Source organism: Phycodurus eques, chromosome 5 (assembly GCF_024500275.1).
Source record: "Phycodurus eques isolate BA_2022a chromosome 5, UOR_Pequ_1.1, whole genome shotgun sequence".
Classification (NCBI taxonomy): Eukaryota; Metazoa; Chordata; class Actinopteri; order Syngnathiformes; family Syngnathidae; genus Phycodurus; species Phycodurus eques.
Window position 1 is genome coordinate 696,268 of NC_084529.1, and position 27,964 is coordinate 724,231.

A 27,964-nucleotide genomic window follows, 5' to 3' on the forward strand; every position below is an offset into this window, starting at 1 on the left:
AAAAAGCTCGGACACCGGAATTTCTGCGACTCAACTAAACCGAAGGCGGGCTGTTCATAGGGTACTTAAATATAGCTGGGGACATTAAACAAATTGATTTCTTTCAAGTACAGTTGAACATGAAGAACCCATTACATAAGTTGAGCGAAGGCTCGGCTTGAGGAAAGATACTTTTTTTGAATTTGGATGTTGAAATGGGACTTTTTTCACGTAACATTTTGAATGTTTACTCTGGAGTGAGGATAAGCGCTGGAGAAGGTGGATGAATGGGTTAGCAATTGGCGTTTGTTGGTCATTTTAGATGGAGAGGTGCATTTCTGCTTGAACGCCTCTTTGGTGGGTTGGGTCAGTCACGATTTTAAATTCTTCAATGAAAAGAATTGCCCACTCGATGCAATATTTAGAACTTGATTCATTTCGACTTACAAATAAATACAATGTTGAAATGTCAAGCTTTTTGAATGTATTATTTTGCATGGATGTCTGACCAAACCAAATGTTGACATGTATGCTTGAATATGATACGATTTCGATTCATTTCCCATTAATCCCGTGGAAAATATCCATCCATTTTCCGGACCGCTTCTATCCTCACAAGTGTGGCGGGCGCGCTGGCGCCTGTCTCAGCTGACTTTGGGCGAGAGGCGAGGGTATACCCTGAACTGGTCGCCAGCCGATCGCAGGGCACATAGAAACAAACAACCGTTCGCACTCACGTTCACACCTACGGGCAATTTAGAGTCTTCAGTCAACCTACCACGCATGTTTTGGGGATGTGGGAGGAGAAAACCCACTCAGGCACGGGGAGAACATGCAAACTCCACACAGGCGATGCCGGGATTTGAACCCCGGTCCCCATAACTGTGAGTCAGATGTGCTAACCAGTCACCCACTGTGAAAAATAGAAATTCCCCACTTTAACTTCTCCTGCAAACGCACCGGACACGGACACACACACACTAACTACTGTGGCCGTGTGTTATCTACCCAGCGCTCGCAGCTCCATGGTGACGTCCAGGTATCCGTGTTCGGCGCTGTAGTAGCTGGCCTCCTGCAAGGCCTTCATCCTGGCCTTGCACAGTCTGGCTACGCCGCCCTCTGGTGGAGCCCCCTGGCCAGAGGAGGAGGCGGAAAGAGGGAGGAAAGTGCAGATCACCGCTTCCTCCCCCTCCACTCCCTCGGCGAGTATCTCCTCCAGAGACAGGACGTCCTCTTGGACCTTCTGAGGCTGAGTCAGGAGCTTTCTCAGCACGTTCCTGACGTGGAAAGGAAGCGGGTGTAAAGGAAGAGGACACGGAGGAGGGAGGCGAGAACGAGCAGGAGAAGGCGGCGAGAGATTTATGGGCGCTCGTGTCGCAGCGCATCCATCCGCGGCTGTGACCCCGCGGCCTCCTGCTTGTCCCACTTATTGTGGAATGTGACGTGTTGAGTCTATATTGTGCTCACACGTACTCCGAGGGAGCAGGTGCAGAGATTTATGCTACCAGCCGGTGCTTCCAGAAAAATGGATCGGGAAAGCAAAAGGCCGTTTCGACTGCAAACCAAAAGTCGCCACATTTTCCACCTGAGGAAAAAGTCCTGAAACAAGTTACACGCGGGTCCTATTTCTCGTAGGGCCAGAACTTTCATTTGTTCATTGTAATTATTACCATACTTTAAAAAAAAATAAAATAAAATAAAACACTTTGAATCGCAGTTTTCTAACCTTAATGCAATACATGTTGCAGTAAGCACGGACAGCATCAACTGTTGTACTAGCAAAGCTAGTCTGTCTGAAAGAGGAGAACTAATAGACTTATAGGCCAATGGTTTTTTTTTTTTTTTTTTTTTTTTTTTGGGGGGGGGGGGATTAAAAGACACGAAAATGTTTGTCACATAAAAAACATCACGTTATGGCCTACACGGCAACAGCGATTTTTGTGTTTACAAAACAAATCCCGCCTACGGAGCCTGGTGAAGATTGCTTATGTAGCAGCGAGATTCGGTTTTGTTGGTTTAGTTCACATATGTCAAACATTTATTGTGTCATTCATATGTGATTCACTTTAAAGCATCCAATTCATTCATTGTTGGTAAATCAAGTCGCACCTATAAATGCAATTATTACATTATCATTATTATTTAGAAGTTGGCAAGTGTGCAATTACTGATGTTATTTTTTTTGGGGGGGGGGGGAAATAATCAATGCATATGCCTTGTTTCTCTATTTGTGTTTTGTCAAGTACCTGTGGCCATGTGCCGCGGCGTGACTGAAGCAGTTCATGTCTTCGTAGAGGGACGACGTCAGGGCGCTTCCGTCCTGGGCCTTCGATAAGGGGTCAGCGCCCCTTGCCAGCAGCAGGGTCACCATCTCATAGTTGCCTGGACGCAGTGCAGTTGCGATCAGCTGCGGCTACGAGCAATAAGTCAAAGCAACGTTTTGTTGCACCTAATAACGCCATCTTGTAACCGCCGTGTACTGTATAGCATTATCATCATCATCATCATCCTTTTTATGAGTAAATGGCGCTTGACACATTCACACGCATAATCGCACACCAATTGGCAGCTGCTGCCAGGCCCACTGGGGGCAAATTTGGGGTTCTGTGTCTTGAATTATGATATTTGTAAAATGATCTTACACAAAAGGCAGCATCACGTTTAGTCTCATGTACACATTATTTATTTGGTGTATTTTACGTTTCCACCTAACAGGCCAACTATTTCAGTCAGGTGGCTATTTGTTGTGAATTGAATCGTGACAATTCAAAACAACTTACAAGGCAACATTACATTTGGAAGAATGTCAAGCATCTCGAGCAGTGGTTCTCAAACTTACAGACTCAAGTTCTGTAAGTAGCAGCGACATCAGTCAAACGAGCGGCAAAACCAACAGCAGAGTAGGCCGCTGTGGTCGAGCTTTTATTCCTAAAAGGTTCATTTCGATATTATTGTAAGCCACTCATCTTAAACACTGAACTTTAATATAGGGAAACAAACAAAAAACTTGACAATGGTCCAGGTAAAAGTTTGGAAACAGTACTTCAAAATGAAATGCAAATGTATGAATGTATGGAAAAGTTGAAGACAACTGAACTGTACTTAACAAATGTACTGTATTGAATTGAAAAAAGTCACAGCTCGAACATTTCATTTATTAATTCTTTTGCGTACCACACTTTGAGTATCACGGATCTAAAGGAACCCCGCTCCACTGACTGACTGGCCCAAACATGATGACCACTTGACACAAAACCAAACATTATTTGTAAACGCACCATTTTGGAGCTCTTGTATCGACTGTCATTACGGTCATAGTAGTCACGATGTTGTGGTTTGAAAGCAGCAAATGCGGTCATATTGAACTTTTCACACGCCGTCAGTGCAGTGCGGTCATGCTGAGCATGCGCGTCCGGCCTGCAGCCCCGCGCGCCTCTCAAATGATCTCGCGGAGGAACGTCGCCCCGGTGCTTGTGAACAGCCGCAGGCAGCACTCCTCTTCCTCGCTAAGCCTGCATTTAGTAGTCTCTCATTTTCTACTACACTGCCCACTACTACTATATGAGTGACTGATGACGATGACGAACCAGTCAGTCGTTTGTGGGAATGCATTGGCTCTCGTTTGGTCACCTTTAGTTAAACATGGCAATTCGATTACCACAAAAGGGGATAAGAACAGACAGACGTTGAATGACAGTTTTGGCTCGTGTAGTGTATTTACGCGTGCGCGCGGCCACCTGCTGCCGAAGCCAGCTGCAACGGGGTGTCCGCCGTGTTCTCCTGTCCATTACGGACCGCCGCTCCCTCCACGCTGGCCCCGGCATCCAACAGTAGCTGCGGGAACACACCGCGTCCGTTCCGTGAAACAACGTCTGACATCATTTGTGGCCCGACCGCCGAACTCGCATTCGTCACTGCGCTTTTGAACGGCTTAGCATCACGGTGTGTACAGTTCGCTCCGGACACAACACGATACTTTAAACTCTCTAACGGTAGGGTGTGGAGATCAAACCCACAGCCATCGGCCACTCTACCGCGAGAAGGTGTGCGCTTGTTTCCCACCTGCACGACTGAGATGTGTCCGTGCAGCACGGCAAAGGTGAGCGCCGCCCAGCGTCGACTGTCCGGATGCACAGACGGGTGCTTCGGGGAGCACGGTGGAACCTGTCAAATCGACGCCAAGTCAATAAAAATACAACCGAAGCGCTGTCATTTTATATGGCACGGTGGAGCATTTGGTTAGCACGTATGGCGCGTTTCTATTTTAGATTTTGCGTGTTCTCCCCGTGCTTGCCTGAGTATACCGGCTTCCTCCACCAACCCCAAAACACGCACAGTACGTTAATTAAAGACTTGAAATTGTCTATATGTGTGAATGTGCTCGAATGCCCATTTGTTTATGTCTGTCTTTGTCTTGGGTGGAGGGAAATGATTTGAAAGTGGTTTTCTGTGCGTCTTCTGTTCGGATGTAAAGACGACATAAGATTCAAATGTAAGTAGGAATTGTTATTGTTATGAATAATTACCGCCACATCGAGATTGGCGCCAGCATCAATCAGCATCTGAACGAGGGCCTCGTCTCCAGCGGCGCAGGCGTACATCAGAGGGGTCATCCCCTGAGACACGGGGAGAGGGGGGCAACGAAAGAACCGAATATGACAAAGAGCTCTCAGTGTGTCATTTCTGTACGTTGCTGTCCTCTCAGCACATGAAGTACCGCAGTCTTAAAACAACACCCGAAAAAAGAAGGCTGGTCAGCACCTGGTCGTCCATGCTATTGACGCCATCGGGCCCCAGCAGATGGATGGCTTGCCCGATGAGATCTGTGCGGCCGCAGTTGAGCATCCGGAAGCCCAAGTCGAGGTGGAACTTGTCTGTGGCCGCCTTCGAGTCCAAACGCTTGAAGGAGCTGAAGCAGCACTCTGGCCTGACGAGGACGCAAACGAAGACACCAAATGTCAGCTGAATGCGCGACGGAGCCTCGCCAGTCTCACCCCGAAATGAACCGTTCCAAATTCGCAGATGCAATTTCACTTTTGTTTATCTTGAGACCAAATGTTGTTCCACAATCTTACCAGAACAAGCTCAATCCAAAAATACTGTTTTGGGTTTATTCATTTCGATGTTCATAAGTAGTGCATTGCTAGTAATATTGCAGTGTGACGTCATGTGACCCGGGTGCGGCGTAGACATTCCACAGCGTGGCTACGTATGTGTTCACACGCACTTGAGCTGTCTGGGTTCACAGTCCAGTCCAGGAAGGAGCAGCCTGGCAGTCTGTCTGACATCATCAGTGTCCACCAGCAGACTCTTCCGATGTTCAGCATGAACGATGGCCACTCTGATCCACTCCATCAAAGGCGGCAGCAACAGGAAGGGCCTGTGAAGCGAAACGGATGAACAATGACATATTGTGCTTTTGAAGTCGGACGCAATTTACTCCCAACACTGACAACCGGGCTCACAAACCAGCTTTATCATGTTTTCGGTTTCTGTATCAGCCACGGCGCTTAGAGGAGGACCAGCTCGCTTCTCGTGATTCAGACACATTTCGTACAAACTCATAAACCGCCTTCAAACATGACGTGTGTGTCTGGCAGCTCTTTCCCTGAACTGTGACTCACGTATTACGGTTTCTGTTCCCTCCCATACAGACACTCTCGGTCACATATTTACCATTCGCCTTGTTACCATAGATTCACGCGTGCTACTGTTCCAGACGGCGATGATACGGACAGTAGAATCAAGAGCAACTAAAAAAGAACTCAAAGTATACAAATAGATGTGACCGACAAAAAGGATCTAACCCTGACAGCAGTTGAAGAAAGTAGCTTTGGTCACAAAGGAGTATAAAAATAAAGACCAGTCGAGAGGTGCGCTATGAAATGTGCCCTATCAGACTGTTTGATGGACTAACAACCTCTGCCCTTTGTTTCTCTCTCCGTTGTCCATCACACCAACTGACCATGTCTCGTCTTGTTATCTTTTATCAGTGCCTTCTGCTCTGTATTCCTTTTCTTCTCATGTAGTGTCTATTTGAACAATGGCCACTGTGGGTCTTATTCTTGTTTGCTTTTGATCCAACTAAGCAGTCACAGTGAATGGTAATCACTGCTTGAACAGTGTTATCGAGACTCACTAAGCTGCAATACCCCTGCTGGGCTATGATTCTTAGCAACAGCTTCAACATTCCTTTGGGGAGATGTGACGAACTACAACGCATACAATGAACACAGGTGGAGGTAATAGAATCGGAACTGTATGGACTCTACGCACGGAGCACTTCCGCGTTTGGGATGGGGTAGCGTGTTCATTTCCGGTCGCCGGGCAAACACACAGTGACAACACAGTGTCAACGCAAAACAGAGTTGATGGTGAACATACTGTAGAACCACACCACAGTGATGGTGGGAGGAGCTATCCCTTCAACATTAAAGTAAAACCAGCATCAAACGATTGCGAATATACCTATGACGCAACCCCACGTTGTCACACCTAGAACAGATGAGGTTATTTTTCTGTCAAATGGCATCCTGGCGGCTTGACACATACGCAATACGAAAACCGATACGCAATCTAGCCTTTCCCCCGGTAATGTTTTATGTGATGCCGTGCATACACTATGATCCATATGAGTCACTGTTGTGCAGCTGTTCTAGCAAACATCATTACTATTCATAATAATTGTACTGTACTACCATTTTTCTACTCAGTGATTGTTGTTCATTCATATTGTCCGTTAATATCAGAATCAGAATCATCTTTATTTGCCAAGTATGTCCAAAACACACAAGGAATTTGTCTCTAATATGCAAAGTAAAGTGTATTTAAAAAAAAATAAATAATAATAATTCTCAGAACATTGATGGTATGTCTTTAGTAAGAAACTATTGCTGAAGATCATTTTTGGAAGTAACGAATACAGTCTCTCCATGTGGTGCATTTATTGGGTTAAATGTCTTTCATTTAGCTATTTATTGCACATCCAGCCTGTGATGTTAACGACCAGTCAAGGGGAAGGAGGAGTAGGAGAAGTAAGAGACGGATGGTCCAAGAGGGCGTTGGGAACCTGCAGGGATTGTCTGAGTGCCTGAGGGGAAATGCTTGGGAGGCAGCAGGTGCGGTTTGTCTATATTAAGAAATGGGGGTGGGTGGCCATTTTGGTTACAGTGCTACTGGTGTAGCGTGATAAGAAAGCCGCGTTTCAGAGGGAAGAGATGCAGAGCAGATGTCAAACCTCTCTTCATGGGATCCTCTCAACACGTACTGGCCGCCTGCACACTTGTGCACGATTGTCTCTCTTCCTGTTCTCCCGTCTTGCCTCATACATGAAGCAAGGACTAATGCGGAGCCAAAACACAACATTCAGAGGACTTGGACATTCATTGATCCATTAGATTCATTTTGTCAGTTGATATTTTAGTGTGTGTATTGAGTGCGTAAAAGTAACAAACTCCTTCATCAGTTCAAACAGATCGGTGTAGTTTGTAGTGTGATAGTTAGTGTACAGTTTACACCTCTGACCCACAATTTCAGGTGAAGGTCTGTGCCATAACCCCTCGCTGCTCTCATGCATCTCTTGTCAAAGAAAATGTCATCAAGTCTATCTCTAGCTTCTTTCGTATTCGGACACCCTTGTACACATCTGACTTCAGGTCTGGGTTATGACCCTCAGCATGAAACCCAAAACCCAGCTTTGTCAAAAGTCGTTGCAACATTAAAGTCTGGATGCCTGTTAACAGTGAAACCAGATAGCCCTTATGGCTTGTTGACTGACCCAACGTGCAAAGGCTACATACAGAGAACAGCAGGACAGACAAACTTTCATCCACTCGTTTACATAGAAATATTAGCTCTGAGTCAAGCCGCGTTCTTCACTACAAACTGGCTGACTAAAAACTGACAGTCGACTCATTTTTTTCAGGTATTCTGGAAAAGTTCCGATTCTTTCTTCATCGGAGTACCGCCACACACACTACACTGACCTAAATGACCCGAGTGCGCTGAAGTCTACATTCCAACCAACTTCAATGAGGTCCACATGCAGACCCCATCGTGGGCTGTAAATGTGCCCACTGATCTGGAATCGGATTACTCTTGTAAGGACAGGACACCATAGAAGGAGTGTAATAGTATATAATGTAGGAATGACGGCATCGTTAGCATCTTATCGTTGTACCACGTCTAGCCATTAGTGCTCCCTTGAATCCACTGCACGTAAAGGGCGGAGTGTGTCGTATGTAGAGATTTCTTTGATTGAGTGAGCTGCACTTTGTAAACCGGCTATTATTCCAGTATCTCCCATTCCAGCAACGATTCGGCAATTAGGGCGCTCGCCACATAATACTTGATGATGTGGCCCACACAGATTTGGTGGTTCGGGGGTTTCCAGCCAAGATTCCATAAAGGCAGCCACAGATCTTGAACGAGCGATCGTCTGTTTCGATTGCAATCGAAAGCAACCCTGCCTGACCTGCCACGCCCCCTCAACCGCCGCTCTCCGTGCTAACATCAAAAACACGAGAAGCAGTCAGCGAACGAAGCGGAGATCACAAAACGTATACTCATTTAACGCTCCACATAGAAGCTCGGCTGATGGACACCCAACATCAAAACTAAAAACCTGAACACTTGTTAGGACGTGCCAGGATAAGTAAAGTCTTCATTCGCTACAACGTTTGCTTTGATACCAATGAGGTGGCCACCTTTACTCACGTGGACTGCGTTTGGTCATCGGTCTGTGCACTTCTGGGAGCCAGGCGGATTCATGTGTGATGGCTGATTTAATCACAAAAACTTAACATATCCTCCTCCAAAACCACACGCTCCCCATTTAAATGTCTAGATAGGACTCGGTTTGGCAGCCTTTACACGAGAGATGGTTTGAATTACTTTGAACGTGTGTCACACAGCTGTATTGGATGCCTACATGTGCATTTAATTTCATAACACTCACTCAATTTTGAGTTGGACAGTTACTTTAACTGACTTGCATGTAAAGTATGTCGTTAAAGCCACATTTTCTGAGTTCAGTTACGACTACGAAACAATAGAAAGAAAATGTAAACTCTCGGGACTTCGATCACCTAGATGCTCTTGCTTACCTGTAACTTTCCCACAGAGCACATTTTGAAGTGGACATTTCACACGAGGGCAGAGGGATAAAAGCTACCCAGCTGCAAAATGGCACTTCTCATGCTTAAACACCCTACGTTTTGGCAGTGGTTACCGATGCGTAAATCATTTATGTTGCGTCCATCCATCTTTTATAACAACAGATTATAGGAGGCCTTATGAAACAAAAAAAAATGTTGACAAATTTTGGAGTTGGCCTCAAAACCAAACGTGACAAAATTGTCTCAAATCCGGACGCAAATTTGTCAAAAACTAAAGCTCTTGCCTCTCTTTGCTGAGTGCCATACGTGGGGGATCTAGATTGGGATTCTCCATGGACTCCATTTGCGGGCAGCGCAGGAAGTAGTAGAGGGTGTGGAGGGCGTCAGGCGACCAGGACACGGACTGCTGGGGGCGTGAATGGCGAGCTGGACTGAGCCCCGGACGCACTGAGCTCAGGCGCTGCATGTGGTGCATGGCACGAGACACGAGGTCACCTGGGGAGTAGACATCGGACAGGTGGACATTACATTCATTGAGAAGACTCGCATATTCACGTGTGAGGCAAAATAAAGTTGACGTGTTCAATACAGTATCTATAGTGGGCCGGTGTTCAGGGCCTTCGCACGTGGCAGGGAGATAATATGTGATCTCAGCGTGAATATTGTGGGTTTGGAACTCCCCTTTTGCTAAACCACTTACATTTAACACTCCTTCCTTTCTTACTCTCTCTGGACCTTGCCTTTAGCAGTATCCGTCATTAGCGGTAAGCACAGCCGGGCGGAAAGGATAAATCTTCGCTTCGCTTTAATTCCTGAAGGAGTTAATACATTGATCATAGAGTTCATCCATTTCTGCATGATTCTATTTAATCACTCCATCCGCCATATACTATAAGCAGTGAGTTAGTCAATTCCTGTGGGGTTGCTGGCGAAAGTGAATAAATGTGAAACATTTTGAGACATTAGTATCACTCAAAACCTGGACACTTGAAATGGTAAACACCATGTTTTAATGAGTTCAGTCTTGAAGTGTGCATACAGTGGGCAATCGCCGCAATAAAAAGCAAGGCATCCTCCCGGGTGTAACTTTGCACTGGCAAACAGAACTACATTGAATCTCAATCGAAAGGGAAAGTGTGGAGCGTGAGGAGAGCGTTGCGTGCGAGTATCAGATGAAAGGAGCAGAGGCTAGACTATCAGCCGTCCACGGCGGGAGATGAGGAGGGGCCGCAAGAACAAGGGCGAGTGAAACGGGCCTATTCCGACTTGGCGTAATACAGCACTCATTTCGTACGATTACCGCGGGGCTCGTTTCTAACCGGATTAGCGCGAGCGGGGGAGCACAGAGGTTGGGGCTGCGGGGATTGTCCAGTGTGCATGGGCTCATTAAAGGGATTGGGCTAGCCCTGCTTAAACAGCCCACAATTAAAGCTGAAGGGCCTCCTTTGTGTTAGCCACTAACAGCATTCGACCCAGGAGGTCTCCTCAGAATACTTGCCCAAGATGGGGAGGCTTTCTCTGGCTTTACAGCCCATATTGTGCCTAGGGACCTAAACTAGCTGTCAGGGGTCAAATGCATAGGAAATGGTGGCTTTCAATCTCTTCTTTCTAGAGCTCCGTGGGGTCACTGCTGGATAAAATACTCGGTTTTACTTACATTTTCAAAAGTCGTCCATCTCCTGGACCAAATTATCCTCACGCGGGCCGCCGGCGTGCCGGAGCCTATCCCAGCTATCTTCGGGCGAGAGGCGGGACACACCCTGAAGCGGTCGCCAGCCAATCGCAGGGCACAACCGTTCGCAATCACAATCACACCTACGGGCAATTTAAGAGTCTTCGTTTAACCTACCACGCGTGTTTTTGGGATGTGGGAGGAAACCGGAGTACCCGGAAAAAACCCATTTGAACCCGAGTCCTAGATGTGCTAACCGCTCGGCCACCGTGACGCCCGCGTTTGAAGATAATTGCTGAAAAACTTTTTTCATCATTTCAGTTTTCCTGATTTCTGAAGTGAGGCTGAAACGGTGCCTCTCGACGCACTTTTTTTTTACGGGCGGGAGCTGGCTAGTGGCTGGCGCCTCTCGTCATGGAAGGAGGAGGGGTACACCCTGAACTGGTCGCCAGCCAATCACAGGGCTAACCAGTCGGCCATCGTGCCGCCCAACATGTGAAATGTGAATTTAAATTGCTCACGCATTCTTGGTATCGAAAGGCCTCAATTCAGGGGGGCGGTGTTCGCCAAATATGGACAAAGTGGATACAAGACTGGGTCAAACAAAAGTAGCTACCAGCGGGCGGGGCCTTTTCTGTAAACTTGTATGGTGTTTTTTTTTTTTAAATGAAATTGACACTTTTATACTAAGTCCATGTTAAAGAGTCACTCTGTGGAGGTCTAAAGAGCCAAAATACGGGACCTTTAAGGATGTTGAAATGTACGTTTTCACAGCAAGTCTAGTCCCGTATGTCCAAATTCTTCTGAAATCCAGCATCCGGCCATCCGGATTCCATCTGGTTTAACTACGCTTAATGGGCCTGGCCAAACCCAGCGTACAGATCCTCCTGTGTCTGTATGGTCTCACTGGCCACCGATTAGAGTGCCAAGCCCTCTGTATTTTGGTTGTATGTACGGGTATCAGTCAGTGAACACGCTGCCTGTGTGTCTGTTTGTGTTTGTAGGCATGAAAGGGTGTGAAGCGTGCCAGCCCTGCCCAGAGCAGCTCAGATTCATACCGCTCGAGTGGTGTGGCACAAAGAGTCCACTGAGCAAGTGGGAGAAAAACCGTCTGTGTTCGAGAGCACACGTTCACTTTCTCAATGTCCAGTTGACGACGACGGCGGCGTATGAACGTGGCCTTGTGCTTGAGGAACAAATGGCAAAGTGTTACCTCGTTTGGGGAGGGGAAACCTAACCTGCACTTGCTCCATGACCCTATTGCTCTTCCTCTTTCATGCTTTTTTTTCTCTTTTACTCAGACCAAAACATAATTTATCCACTATGTACACAATCCTACGCTACCTTTTCAGCAACTCTGTTCCTTCCACAATTTGGGTGGCCCCTTAAATAGAACCTCAAAATACTTTGACTCCAGCTTTCATTCACTATCACATGACATCAGTTTTAGCAGACCACATGTCCATCCGTCCATTTTTTTGTACCGCTTATCCTCACTAGGGTCGCGAGCGTGCTGGAGCCTATCTCAGCAATCTTCGGGCAAGAAGCGGGGTACACCCTTGACTGGTCGCCAGCCAATCGCAGGGCACATAGAAACAGACAACATTCACACTTAACGGGCAATTTAGTTTTTGGGATGTGGGAGGAAACCGGAGCACACGGAGAAAAGCCACGCAGGCACGGGGAGAACACGCAAACTCCACACAGGCGGGGCCGGGATTCGAACCCCGGTCCTCAGAACTGTGAGGGAGATGTGCTAAGCGGTCGTCCACCGTGCCGCCGACCACACGGCAAGTCGAGTACATTTAGAATATGTTGTGAACATACTTTCCCCGTGAAACAACTCACAAAGAGTGGACCGAGGCTTTGAAGAGGAGCAGTGTTGTCACACGCTGACTGAGATCACAAAGAGGCAAGTTGACTGAACCAAGACCCGTACGGGGTGATGTGTTGCAGACCCGCCCGCAATGGGTGAAATCCCACAATATAGAGAGAGTGGTGGAACACTTCACAAAATCCACGCTTGGGTTCGTATCTCGGTTTTCAGTTTGGTATGTGTCGACTCTTGAGAAAATCGTATGCCGCTGCGGCATGATTGCGAATCATATGTTGCTGCAGCATCCCGGTCGAGTATAACACGAGGCAGGATGCGCCCCGCGAAGATGATTGGCTGTTGCATCGCTGGAAGAGCATGACGCGAATGGTCCGTCCTGCCCGCTCATCTACTCAGGCGGGAGTCAATGCGATGCCTCAAAAGTGCGTGCTGCCATCTTGGCTAGCATTAGCGCTACTGTATATTTTGTCTCGATAATGAATTTGGGGGGGGGGGAAGTTGCGCGTGCTGAACCGAACGGGACACATGCGGACCGAACCGAACCGTTTAGACGGTTTTCAAAAGCCGTTCCACCCTAAGAGAGACCATATCGTTTTCAATTTTTGTCAAAATTACCCCCCGCCCCCCTTGCACCCCCGTAAAACGTGTAAAGCAAACTGAAATGTATTAAAACACACTCAAAATCTACCTCGACTGCGTATTTAATTTAAGAGGCGGGGCCTGCCCGGGTGGCAAGTCTGCTTGTGAGTGTCTGAGCGTGAGCTGCGGCAGACAGCAGCTCCTGCGTGAACGTGCTTATTGTGTTTGTGTTTTACTGTTCTCCCGGCATTCAATAAATAGTTGAAAAGTGCATCAGCAACTGTGGCTCTCCTTTTCCACATGCGAGGAGGGTATTGCAGTAAGTAAAGAATGCTGCAAAAAGCCATCAAAGTGATCTCAATGAGCCGCACATTGACACGATATAATGGGAATATCACAAAAGTGAATCAAAATATAGCAGGGGAACACTGCAGTCCAGTACACAGCAAGAGAAAAACCTGCATGTTATCTTTCAGATCAGAGACTTCCTGTCTTTCCTGAGTTCAGCCCTTTATCATTTATAGCATTTAAGACATGAACTAGCTGGTCCCGTTTTTAATGCTTTGCAACAGGACTGTGTTTAACGTCGCAGAGGATCAGTGTGCTGAAGTCGACGTGACTTACTGAGTTCAGAGATGCTGCCCACACAGGTAGCTAGCAGTGACTGTTCCAGCGTCCTGAGCTCCAGCTGGGCATAGGCATCCTCCCTGCAGTCCGCAGACGTCTGATGATTCTCTGTATAGGGACTGAAATGGGCCGGCAGTGACAAAACACCTATGGGGCAAACAGCGAGAAAAGGAATTCATGATGGGTTCATGTTTTTGAGGAAGGCAAACAAATCTCAGCATTGTCCCGACAGAAGAATTGTCACTGGTATTTACTGAGTGGATGTCTCGGCCTAGTAATGTGGAACCACACCACTGAGGGGAACTAAAAACAAAAGGCAGCATGACTTGCAGTCAGGAAAATAAACATAGTATTGTTCACACCTCATGCGGTTACAGGGGATGGGGACAGTGGATACAAGGTTTGCCCGGGATCGTTCATGAAGTGGAATGGCACTGAACGAGTCAAAGCCGGCAGCGTCTTCGCACACGCCCCCAAAACCACCGGACCCGTACAGACAAAGAAAATAATATGTGGCATTTGCAATTTGTTTTTACAAGACAACAGATTTCACAAACAAGTGATTCATTCTAACAATAAGCTTTGAGTCCCAATTGCTGCAACAGTAAACACTGCGAGCCAGTGGTGGGAAATGCCTGCTTCTCAAGAGTTGAGCCGTAGCATTAATATGAGACAAAAGAATTCTTTCCTGTACTACACTGCATGGATATGCTAACATGAGGGTCAGTCTCATCAGACTGATGCTTTCCCGCTAAAGTGAATTCAACTAGTGCGAACATCGTTGAATCTTGTTTGGCTGCGGCAGCTATTACCCTCCTCGCCAAAATATTTTTCAAGCGGGCAAATTAACATTGAACAGTATCAAGTGAACTTTTTGAAATGTACTTCGGTTAACTTGATCCACTACAATGCAATCGAGTCCTGTGACATTTGCAATACAGTTCAGAACTTGTCATACAGTATACTGACGCAAGAGTGAACACAAACTGAATCAGAGCTCATGAGTCATGATCATGCCAAAAACCATTCCACCTTTTACATCATACCGGCTATCGCCCCCTCCGTACGTTTGATTCCTTTGGGCGCGTTCGACTTTCGACACGCCCGCAGCTGAGAGGTGGCCCTCTATTTATGTTTGGAAACCCAATTTGATATACTTAGCGATTTGTTTTACTCATTCAAATTCAGCAGGCTTGTTAACATTACTCTTCTCTGTGGAATTTACACGGCATTCTTGAACTGGCTCCCGGTTTTCATTTCATGGTTTATTTGATTTTATGACCTCGTACAAACACACCCAGCTATATTACGCACGCAGTCATCAACAACCATCGCAGCTTTAAGCAGGTGTCAACCGGAGACTACCTCCGGCATTGACACATCTCTTTAGCGCTCCATAAAAGATCCGTCAACTGCGAGATCAAATAAATTGCATAATGGCCAGAACTTTGCACGCTCTGGCTGATGTGAGCTGTCGTCCCGAAGAGTCAGGAAAATGAATGAATGAATGAAAAGCATGCAGATGTTGTAGCCCTGTCAGAGTAACATTCCCGATAAAGGGAATGATGGTACTTCAGCTCTCTGTGTGTGCCTTTGTCGCGCTTTCCGTGGATAATCCAACATGCATAATGTGCTGACTCCCCATCCCAAAACAAAGGAAAAGGCTGTCTCTTGCGGAGCGCTACCATTACAAAGAACACGTCAGACAAACAAAAACACTTCCCCGTGCACAAACAACTACACGGAATGGTACCGAGAAGGGTTTGACTTCTCTTGTTACTTCAATTGAATGTTTTATTTGATTGCACTGCCTTAAACAAACACAAGCGTACGTGCAGGTTACTAAAGCGTCTCGACCTCTAAAACGTTTAACCGTCCAGGGAGTTGTTCTACATTGATTTGATTACGTTCATGCTCATATACTGCAGACTCTCCTGGAATGCTTTACCCTTTAGATAAGTAGACCACAGAAAACGTGTTGTATTGTTTTCAGAGAGATGACTACCACTAAGGCTTAATAATCATTCGGACATATTGTCTCTCAATTGAATGCGTGAAAGTGTGTGCAAAAGTCTACTGCGATTGTGGATGTGTGCAAGAATACGCATTGATGGGACTGAGCGGACACATGAATTCGCTCGTCTTGCAAAACAAGGAGCATTCGAGGAGATAAAGTTCTCTCACTGAGATGACACTCTTTGAATACATTACTGTGATAGAATAAGAGAAAGATTATTACCCTTGAAAGCCAAAATGGAGTACAACCATCTACTGTCACCTCCTCGAGAGTTCCCACAGCCCCACCCTGTGACTTGCTTTACCACGGAAGCCCGGCCTGCTGCGTCATCTGGACCCGACAGAGATTCACAATTCAACCGGGGCCTGTCGCCACATCCACCACTATTAGAGGAGCGTCGACAAACAGTAATACACAACACAGTGAAATTGGTGAGGGAGAAAAACCTTTTGTGGCCATTGTGGTTTCATTACTGAGGTTCACCCTGAAAATGCCATGTGGGAATCATGGCTACAAATTATAGCTCAAACATACCACAAAGCTCACGGTAGTGCCCAGCCATCAAACTATCTCTGAAAGAAATACCGTACAGATATTTCAGCCAAACTGTCACTCACTCACAGCACTGTCTAGTCAACTGCAGTCGTGCTTTGATTTCGCAAAATGTTTTGCCAAGCCAAACGTTCACTTCAAATGGTTTAAAGCGGCACAAATGGGATGCGTCAAACTTGAGCAAGTTTAAGGCAGACCTTTCTTGATTCTTTGATTTTATGTCCGTCTCTGCTAAGATGGCACAACTCTCAAGCAAGTACATCCACGGACCGTGATGTGTGCTAATTTGTTGTCGACCTCAGAGAATGTGTGAATAACACAAGGACATGATTAGCTTTGCTCAAAGAATTGACTGTGTGTGTGTGTGTTTGCTTGCTTTTGCACGTGCATGTGTGCCAACGCTAAAAAAAAAGGGAATTCGGAAGTCAAAATGTGCATTTCGTGCCTCATAAAAACACAATGAAAAGCAAAACTGCCAATCACAGATTTTTAAGTTTGTCCGATAATTGAGACGCTCCCAAAAAGATTCGCTGGGCTGGATACATGGCCGTTAAACGTGCCACAGCGTGCTTACGTCACCTAGCTCCAGGAAGTAGAAGGCAGAAGCAAAGCTATTTGGTGGACGCGTGGAAAAATGATGAAAACAAATGCAAGAAAAAGAGAAAATTGTGCGAGCATTTCAGACTGAAACGCAAGGAAGCACCGTGTTGTGTAATTGTTATCACACGGACCTTGCTCACCGTAGAAGATGCCCAGTATGAAGCCGCGTCGGACTCGAGACCAGGTCAAACAATTGGTGAGAACGGTACTAACATAACGTTTGCCCTGCAGAGGGCTAGGTCTCTGTTAAATATGACCAACGTCAAATTTGTGGCCCGTTCATTGCAATAGTGACACACGTACGGTATAACACAACAATAGCAAACATAATGTTACTTAATAGGTTTTGCTCCGTGAAGGGCTGTAGACAGCGTGACGTATGGCCGCTGTATTACCATCGGATCTGTAAGTGGCTCCGTTTTGAGTCATGTGGGTGAAAAACGTGGAAAAGATGGTCGGAGAGGAATAAGAGAATAAGAGAGATCATGGACCCAAAGGGACGAGGCTTTCGGTCGGTGCAGTCAAAATGCAAGCAATACACGTATTGGTTTCCTCTCGAGGCGTCTTCATTTTAGTTTGAAAACTTCTAGTAGTATAAAGAATGCGTCTTATTCCTAGTCAGCTGGTCTAAGCTCATAAACGCACAGCCATGAACCGACTGCATTATGATGTCGCATGCTAAAATAGAAGAGAAGAAAATACAGTTAGCTGCTACGGACAATGTGAATTCAAGAAATAAAAACAGTTGATTATATAAACGAGGAAACCAATTTGTCGTTCGTTATGAAGTGAAAGGTTTTATGTTCTCTTTTGCATTTACTACTGCGCTTGAACAAAAAATATCGTTTATCGGAACGCTGGATTATTCAAAAGAATTTTGAGTAGGATACTCACATACTCAACTATTCGATAGGTGCAGCACTACATTCAACTCCCGTGACATTGTCGTATTTGTATTGTTTCATAAAACCCTTGCTTCAGGTCCCTGTGGGATTAACCTGCAAAAAATTGGAACGTTGCCCCTCAATTGAAGTCATTGATGAGCAAAACTGCTCCTCAAAGAAAAAAGAAAAATATATATGTGTTGAGCCTTGTGCGCGTCCAAACACACAACTGTCTGTGTTGCAACGTGAACAACGTCTTCATTCACAGGGTGGATCAGAGAGGCAGGAAAAAGGGGCTTCAAAGTCACTTCCTCTTGCGCAAATGGGGCAGTTATTTAGGACAAGGAGGCTATAAGCTCGCTCTGTTTGGAGGGCGGAGGATGGAGAGTCAAAAAATCCAACATTGGCACGCTGTTTAACAGGGCTGTTGCTCGACATCGACAAGAGGAAATACACACGTTGTCGTGTTTGTACGATCGCTGGGCGAGAAGCGACCCTTCACTCACAGGTCTTGACTTTTCCCATCGGTAAGGCCTCCGACCACCTGTTTTAGACACTTCATTTTCATCCACAGCACTTTTTTTTTTTTATCAGTAGATGTCCTCTCATAAATCTTTTATTGGAGGCACATTTTAAGAGTATAAACAGATGCTGTGTGAAAATACGGGTATGCACTGGATGTGGGTACGTGATTTATGAAGTTGTGCAATTCGCTTTGCTTCAACTATGCAGTTGAACACAGAAAGATTCACCATGTAGGGTTAAAAAAAAAAAAAAAAAAAGAAAAAAGGTGCTTGGTTAGCCTGGTGGGTCCTACTTATGATCCTTATCTAAACAGTCTTCAAATGGGACAGAGGAGCATTTAGGAAGCCTACGTGGTCTATTTGTGTTTGGGCTAAGAATAATCATCCGTTTGAAAAGTAAGCGAGTCTACAAACTGAACCTACTTTTCTGGATACAGAGAAGCATTCATACATTCAATTACCTTACACTTACAGTTTGGATCGAAATGGCAGGAACCTTTATGCCCTTTCATGGACAATGCTTTGAAGATGATGATGATGATGATATAAGGTCGGGATGGGTAAAATACAATTCAGCAATGCATTGCAATCCCCCCCAATTCAATATTGATTCAGCAAAACATCTGAATCGATTCACCTCCTGGCAAGTGGGGGCACTTTGCATGCGATTGGCGTTGTATGCAGGGAAGCTGCACTCAACCAAACAACGACAAAATTGCGACTAAAGCAAGCAGCAGCAGCAGCAGCGTGAAGTGGGTGACTTCTACTTTTAAATCTGAAGTTTGGGCTCATTTTGGATTACTGTGTCAATCCGGAACACAGATAATGGACGATTCACAACACCAACATGAAAACATGTCAAAGTCACCGTCAAAAAGCTGAAGAGAGAGTTAAGACGGCGGTTTTGGAGTCGTTGAATTGGGCAGACCAAGTCGCTCTTACACGTAATGCTCCGACTCCCAAAGCGACCACTTCTCATTTCATTTCTAAAGCGTGGGAACTGGTGTCAAATATTCTGCAGACAAAAGACCGGCATGGAAGCCACACGGGGAGCAATACAGGCAATAAATGATGTTGAATATTCAATCTAATCGAGTTGCAACCTAAAGAATTGAATCGTGAGGTTCTTAACATTGTGAAGACCTTTTATTATACAGTAGGTCTGCACAATGTCCCCAGACACTTCTAGTGACATGGGTCGTGGGTGAGCTGGAGCGACAAACACGAGTAACCTCATCAGCTGTGAAGAAGGAGGTTTCCCCAAATCACTGCGTTAGGACTTGGCCAAGAAGTGCTTCCTGAATGTGGTCATTGTGAAAGAAAGGCATATACCTGTATGTTGGCATTGGAACTATGAATTGGGATTTACAGAACCTGAAGCACGTTGGGAGTTGGGCTCGGCCCCAAACAAGATGAACATTAGCGTACTTTAAAATAAAACCTTTTCATGAGACGACATTTGCATTTTACTGGGTCTCTGCTGTTCCTGTTCATGAGCTGCGCACAGTTGGTTGCATGAAGGGAAAAAGATGAAATAAAAATGAACGGCAAAGAGCTACCGGGGGCCTGTCGACTCAACTATAAGTCACGCTAAACGTGATGGAAAGAGGTCCTATAGTCCAGTTTGATGTTGCCCGTCGAGGATCGTTTTCAAAAGTCATATTTCATTTGGTCACTTAAGGAAATTATTGCAATGTATTCTCATAAATCAGCATTGTAAAACTTTTCAGACATGAAGAGGCTCACTTACCATTACATTGGCCAGAACCTTACAGCATAATGAATAATCATAAAGTCTACCACAGCTGTGATCAGAATAATAAATAAAGAAATAAATAGTCATGAAAAAAAGGAAAGAAAGGAAAATCCACCATAATTAATTGAGTGTTTGCAACACATGCAAATAGACCAAATGTAACCAATCATTTCAAAACACACACACACACATGCTTGTACATACGCCTGCGCACAAGCAAGGTGGCATTGGATTTGTCAGCCTCGTTTTGGTTACCCACAGTCTTGAAAAATATCATCGAAGCTCCTCAGCACAACCAACTGTAATCCTAAACATGACTTCAAAATCCCTTCTTCAAGCTCTTACTTTCTTCTTCTTTCCTCCGGACTTCTCTGTCCCTCTCTTTTTCTCTCTAATCATGTTTTATAGAGTTTACATTCCAGGCCAAATGTGGTGCCTGTGGGTATCTGCTCTCATTCAAGAGTCCCTGTTTCCATGTGTGATGCCACTTCAACATTGCGTGCAGCAAAGGGACAGCCAAGCACCGTTAGCGGATCATGCGTTTTTATAGTCTTCGCTAGTTTATTGTCCAGTACTTGGGGGGAGGGGGAGGGGGGATATACATCAATAAAAAGGCTGGGTTTTTTTTTTCCTTTCCTGAAAACGTACGGTGGCTATTACAACCATCGCGCATTCGCAAAAGCACATACACGTTCGACCTCAAACAACACAATCCACTTTTAATAGCGAGAGGATGGCACCATATCAAATGCAGCCAAGCGCTGGGCTTGACAAGTAAAAATACAATGAAAATGGAAATGAAATGACAAGGAAATTCACCTCAAGAATTCACCTTATTGGCCACAAGAGTGGGTTGTTTTATGCGCGCCTTCAAGAACAAGCAACACTATTCAGATCTCGATGGACTGCGGGATAGACACAAAGCATACTTTGTTCGTGAAAGAGTTTTGTCCAAATTGTTCCCATTCTGTCAGTGATCCACTCCTCCTCAGCCTGATCATCAACAGAAACAACAGATAACCACTGCACCCTCATTGCATCCGATTCTATTTTCATCCATTTATGGCTCTCACTTCAATCGTATTCAGCAGTGGCGCGCTACGACAGGTGACTTAGCGCGTGCCGTTTATTCCGCTCTCAGGCAAATCCGTTCACAATAATAATCCTTTCCGACTTTTACTTCCGCCGATACTCTAGGTTTTTGTGCCGCGGTTCCCACAAACGAGTAAGCGGTTTTGATACAGAGACTTAGAATGGGACGTTTCAAAGAACTGAGATTCAAAACCAAATCTAAAGCAGCTTTTTCCTGATGAACATTCCGTGGAGAGCATAATCGTGACGCAGATCACACCGAGTCAAATGAGGAGAAGAAACGACGGAGACTAGGGTCGGTGGGGTCTAGGGGTCCTGTGGAAGGATTATGATGGTTTTCAAATCCTCCTTTTCTATTTTCTCCAAATAATGTTTGGTAGATCATAGGGAGCTCCGTTCACGCATTCAAACATATTATTGAGCACTACTGTTCCTTTAAAAGAATGTGATTTGGTGGGCTTTGTAATTTATATATAGATCACTGGTCATCTAACTTCTAAAACGCATTTCACAATAAAACACGGGGTGAGCGTGCATTATTCCACAGCAGCACACATTGAATGGACAAGCCGTTGTTTAGAAAGCTTTTTTGTCCGTCATAACAAATGGGACCAGTCTGTATCTAATGTCTCCATGCCATTGTTCACAAAAACATGGTGCGCTGTGTAATAAAGAAGACGAGTCGTAACACTGGTTAGTTGGACAGGGTGGGCAGGGTACCCCAGAGAATTTGTCTGGAAATCAACGCCAGTGATGGACTTTGTAAGAATGCACAAAAGCGGCCATCAATAAACGGACCACCCAAACGCGCACATTAAAACGGTACCCCACTTGTGCACTGGTCACTGGGAGTCATTCAATGCACAAATCAAGTAGCCGCGTGTCGGTGTGGCCGATGACAGCAATGCGCGACTCGAAACAACGTGTGCGCGCGTGTGCGAGACAAAGTGACCTGGCCGTGTATGGGAGCTGCGGGGCGTGTCGGATTCCTTGCATCTCTCAGCCCAGGCCAGTCCCCTCATTCAGCGGCAGCCGACACCCATCCGACACCCCAGGGGCTTTAGAGCTCACCCCCCTGACCCTTTCACACACCTTGTCTATGCACACACACGCACACAACACAAGCAAGGGGGGGCTTCCACACGTCAAAGGGACTGTGCTCCAAGTAGATTTGCCCCACGCTGCCCATTCAGCACACATCAAAACCCATTTATGGTAGGCTCTTCTGAGAAAATAGGGGACTCGTGTTGATTACTTAACCTCATCGCACACACTAACATTTGAACAAAGCACTATTGTCTCACAAAGCACCCATACTAAAATAGCACACTAAAAGTTGCAGTTGCACGTGTCGGCCCTGTGATTGACTGGCAACCCGTCCGCGGAACAACAACCCCCCTTCCGCCCAGTAGGCTGCAGCTCCCCTGTGACACTGAAAAGGATACGGGACTATACAAACGGAATGGGTGGAGGTGAAGTTGTCCTTTATTTGATGAATGACTTAACATAGGGAAAACCCTTGATTTCTGCCACTTGTATGAGCAACAGCACAGATATCCAAATGTGGTCTTAGCGGTTGCAAAAGCATTTAAGACATTATCTGGAACAAGGCTGGTCAAATGATCACTGTTCCCTCATTGAGCTTCCTGCGGAAATGAGAATCTCTGGACTTGATTGTGAAGCACAATGAAAGAGAAGGAAGACTTATCACTGAAACAACAACAACAACAACAACAACACAAAGGAGAGAAGTGCCCACCGGTGAAAATGTGTCATGAGGATTTTAATGGGCTTCCTGCTGACTTGGCAATTAGAGATGGGTCTCAAAAATGTTCTGCCTGATGGGCTCTGCTTGCTGAATTGAAGATTACAATTAAATTTGCCTCATTTCTTTGCTTTTTGTGTTCCGGCCTCCAACTTGAGCCAGGCCCATCTCCACCTGCACCTGATGCCTGCTTCGAGCTGTGCCACATCAATAGCATCCTCCTCCTCTTTAAGCGCTCTCATTCTGGAAAAGAATTGACTAAAATCATTGTCCGTTTCGCTTCATTTTTCACTATGACCAACTTCAAAGGCTAATCCCAAAGGCATCCTCCAGGAAAATATTAAGTGCAATATGTTTCTGTTTTTTATTGGCCATTCTTGAATTTGAAGTTAGTTCCTTCTGTGTTGTGACACAATCCCTAACATCGCTCGGTCGCTTAATACATTTAACACTGACATCCGTAAACTAATTCTATAATTGTAGGCGCGTTTCCTAATGAATACAAGATGTACTAGCAGATCATCTCTTATACGAGGGGATCAACTCTTGAGCCCACAACCAGGACCAAGACCCGCACCACCTCTACACGAAAATAGAAGAGACCAGTGCAACAAATACGACACTGGCTGATCTTAAACGTAAGAGTAGCAATAGAGGATGTCCGCTCCAGAGGCGGGGAGAGTAGCCAAACATTGCACTCAAGTAAGAGTACTGTTACGTGACAATAATGTGGCTCGGGTAAAAGTCCAAGGTAGTCCTCCAAAAGATTACTTAAGTGGAAAAAGTACACACTGAAATAATTACTCAAGAACTGAGTAAATAGTAACTTCTAATTTTTTCAACCACAGAATGAACAATAAGAAGGAAAAAAAAAAAGAAATGACACACATTTGAGCAGACAGTGCCAGTAAAAGACTACAATACATGAAAGCTGTTGTTTTTGCTCGTCTAAATGTAAACAAGAGTAGCGTGCGGTTGCCTTCGTGGGATGAAATCAAAGCTGGAATTCGTTCCAATACTTTTGGAGGGGACTGTCTGCACAAGGACTGCGTTTGTTGCTGCGGGTTCCCAGCTCTTGTCCCTCCAAGCGGTAAAGGCAAGTTTGACTCAGTGTTTGTCATTCAAATACTTGATAAGGTCATTGCAAAAACTCCCATGCGGGTTTAATCTGCCCCCGTTTGTGCCGATGTCTGAACATCAGTGTACCGTGTGCCCACCCACTTAATGCTCCATCAGCAGATGGAAAACAAGCGTTAAGGAGAACAGATGACACAATATGTCACCTCCCGTGCTACCTGTATCCCTCTGTGCTTCTCTCGCTTCATGTTTGTTTTCACTATAAAGCCAGAATTGTTGAGCTCTTCAAGAATCGGATGGAATGTCAAACCATTTGCCCTTCGAAAGAGGAGAAAGCGGTGTAAGTTTGGGTTACTGCATTTCTTTCTGAACGTGGGAAAAGGCCCATGTCAATTGAATTGAACAGATATTCCCACTTTGCTCTCCAAACCCACAATGGTTAAATAATTGCTCAGACTAAAGCTCTTTCAAGAACAAAGATATACACTAAATATTGTAGCAAGGCCCACCCTGTACAGAACGTGGTGATCGATCATGGCCACACACCATTTAAGAATGCCTCTGTTACAGCTGGACACGGGAAGAGGCAGAACATGGAAAAGTTGCCATATTTTGGAGCTCTTGACGTAGTCTCAGCACGAACGGCCATGAGCACTGGGGGTAAACGAAGGCCAGCGAAAGGTGCAAGCCACATCCTGACCACACACACACACGCACACACACTTGAGCACACAAACCCTTACACTTCCCAGAGGGACCAGACAACCGCGCAGAAACCCTTTAAAGGAGTGGCGCTTTTTTAAATGTGTGTATGTGTGAGAGGACTATTTTACCTCACGTTCACATGGCTCCCACACAAACAGCACATTGAGCGACAAGTGCGTTTTCAGGCTTCTTCTCCGACTGTTGGCTACCCTGAGATGACAGTGTATATCTAAAATCGGGCTGCGTTTGTGGATAACGATGCCTTCCCCAGCTGCGCGGCCTTGTGCCGGAAGTCTTACGGCTGAGCATTGGCCGCCGGAGGCCTGGCAGAGCCAGGGGAGAGAAGACAGAAAGGAGAGAGGGAACAACAGTTTGGAAAAAGATTTGATCTGGAGACTGAAATGGCAATTTCACAATCACACGCCTATGCATGAATAGACATAACCTTGTTGCACGAGCCAGCAAATCGCTGACCTCTCTTTGTAGCTTGGTGTAATTATAGCCTTCATGAGCAGAAGTCTACTCGAGCCAAGAACCAGAAGGCAGGTTTACAACTTTGCTCTGTGCCTATTTGGGTTTATTTGCTGCCTGTTTGGAACTTTCCTCCTTCCATCTATTTTCTGTACTGCTTATCCTCACTCGGGTCGCAGGCGTGCCGGAGCCTATCCCAACTGATTCTGGGCGCTGTTTGTAACAAAAACTTGTAGTACAGAGTAGATTGGCAGCAGAGTCTATCTGCGGATTATTGGAATCTGCAGTGACCTTCGGGAACAGAAAATGGATGATTTGCGATTCCGGCAGAACTAAGGTGCCTGACCTGGATTCATTAAGTCATTGATGATGAAAACATTCCTCCATATTGTGTAAAAACAGTCCACAAGATTACAACAAACATTGCCGCAGTGTTCTCTCCGTGCGAACTGAAAATTACATTTCGAGACGTACGTTCAAAACTGCGAGACGACAACGGCACACCGCGGAAGGAAATAAAAGAATTCTGGACGGGGAGCAGAGACATCCGAGGGAGGTTTTCACAGGTTCAAGACACCAGAAACGGTCTGGATTCATGTTTGTTGCTCTTAGCATGGAGGTGGAGATGAGAACACTTTGTGGTTAACAAACAACAGACACGGTATTGAGCTGGAGAAACAGAGCTTGCCTGCCTCCATCCGGGAAAAAGGCCTGTCAAAAGGCTGATAGTCTAATGACAGTGTAGCTTCCTTTCCATCTTTGTTACTTATCAGCCTGTGTCTCCATCTCATTTTATTGTTTGCGGACGCCCACGATGCTATCGAAAGTCTATTCAGACAACAGGACAGCTTCAATGTTATCACAACTAAAAGAGATACATGAATATTTTCAAATACGGGCTGGTGGTCTCTCTCTGCCCCACGCTGGATCCAGCCTGCATCCCGTTGTATCGTAACAGCCCCTTCAACTGAAAAGCAGAACCAGCGAATACCAGTGAATACTGTACAAAGCTTGCCTGGGGCCTCTGTTAACAAATTTGGTGGGTGCGATCGTATTTATGGCCTCCAGAGTGACCTCTCCCCTCTGACCGCCAAACACTCCTGACACATCTGCCCTCTTCACCCCGCCAACACATACACACGCTAAATGAGCTGCGTTGGACATCTGAAAGCTTCTTCTGTGATGGAATCAATGGGGAACTTCCCAAAAGCCGACGACTAACAAAGCACGGGATTGTTGTTAGGTGTGCTTAATAGCAGAAAGTTGTAAATCTCACCTTCAAAACGAGTCGACGCAAAGCTAGTTCCAATCGAACACCTTATCGACAGCACGAAAGGTCCGGTCAGCGACAGTGCACACGTGTAATGTACATGTCACCTCATGTAAAACACCTGCGATATAATGAGCATGCATGTTCAAGAAAAGCAGTCACACATGCGTCTCCCGGCCAGATGGGTGGATTTTTTTTTCTATGTTTCATTCCTACTCTCATGTGGCTCATGTAGAATTAAATAGTAATGAACATGCTGATGCTGACCATTGGCTATCTTGAATGTGGAAAAGGTCGCAAAAGCATTGAGGAGCGCGTTCACCTTACTTCCTCTGCACTTTCCCGTTAGACACACTACAACCGGAACGGAATCTCAGATGATAATAGACAAGACCCACTGCGTAGCGTAGCAGATTGCAATGAGTAAAATAAGACATGATCTTCTGGGGGGGGGGAAGAGAAAAGGGCTATCTTCACAACTACTTATCTGTTTGACAAGAAATCCAACAAGACAAATGACTTTTTTGTTTCTCTGGACACCCAGAAACCAGGCCTCCTGTGTGAAATTCCAGCACATACTGAATCGCCAATTTACTACTTTTTCAAGCTTCTCCCGCCACCCGTCTACAAGCGAATGGGGAGCTAGAAGGTAAATGAAAATAATAGTCATAGCACAACAGCTCAAGGGGAGAGGCACACAAATTCAAACACTTGGCCACACGTGAGCAGTGTCACAAAAGAAAAAAAGGCAAGGTCAAGGCCCTTAGATATGTTCTATATAAAAACAATCGCGAAAGGTAAGAGTCACGCACAGCAGAAAAAGCCCAGATAATGAAATTCAACGCCTTAACAGCATTTTAAAGAAATGCACAAAATCCACACACACCAAAAAAAAATCAACTGTACTGTATATGTCTGGAATTTTTAAAGTCACACTTCCCTTCGAACATGTACGATGTTGCTAACTTTCACCAAAATATGATCGCCATTTGGTTACCAACGGCTTATGTTTTTCTAAGTGTTTATATTGTTTTCGGCGAGGAGTCCACAAAAGGTGGCACGTCAGCAAAGAGATCCCCACATCTCTTTGCCTGAGGTCGTCACGTCTGTTTGTCCTGTGCCCACACATGTGCTCCATATGGAAGTGCTCGAAATGTGCTCCTTCCCACCGCTGACCACGACGGAATTCATGCAAGTTTTACTGCTCATGGTTTTGGTCTAATGCCGCCGTGTGCTTTTAATTACTATGTGCCAATCGAGTCGACAGGTGATGTTTCTGAGAGATGACGATGGTTTGCATTGAACATGATTATGGTAAAGTCAAGCGGAATTTGGAAATTTTAGAACGCCCAGGTGTGCAAACGCAACAGGAAAAATAATGTGCATTACTTTAACCCAATGTGGTTTGGCTATAGGCTCTCGTAGGTGCAGATGGCAGCCGTGG

The 27,964-nt window shown here is 45.6% G+C and overlaps 1 protein-coding gene across 1 annotated transcript in view; it reads right to left on the reverse strand.

Annotated features, from left to right (window-relative positions):
* abtb2b (ankyrin repeat and BTB (POZ) domain containing 2b) overlaps window positions 1-27,964 on the reverse strand; it is a 40,599-nt gene that overhangs the window by 2,485 nt on the left and 10,150 nt on the right. The window contains exons 2-10 of the mRNA XM_061676595.1: window positions 13,805-13,954; window positions 9,380-9,590; window positions 5,207-5,359; window positions 4,741-4,906; window positions 4,506-4,595; window positions 4,042-4,143; window positions 3,717-3,813; window positions 2,226-2,361; window positions 988-1,256 (exon numbers count right to left, since the gene is read on the reverse strand). Coding sequence (XP_061532579.1) covers window positions 988-1,256; window positions 2,226-2,361; window positions 3,717-3,813; window positions 4,042-4,143; window positions 4,506-4,595; window positions 4,741-4,906; window positions 5,207-5,359; window positions 9,380-9,590; window positions 13,805-13,954 — 1,374 coding nt within the window. The remainder of the gene's footprint in view (window positions 1-987; window positions 1,257-2,225; window positions 2,362-3,716; window positions 3,814-4,041; window positions 4,144-4,505; window positions 4,596-4,740; window positions 4,907-5,206; window positions 5,360-9,379; window positions 9,591-13,804; window positions 13,955-27,964) is intronic.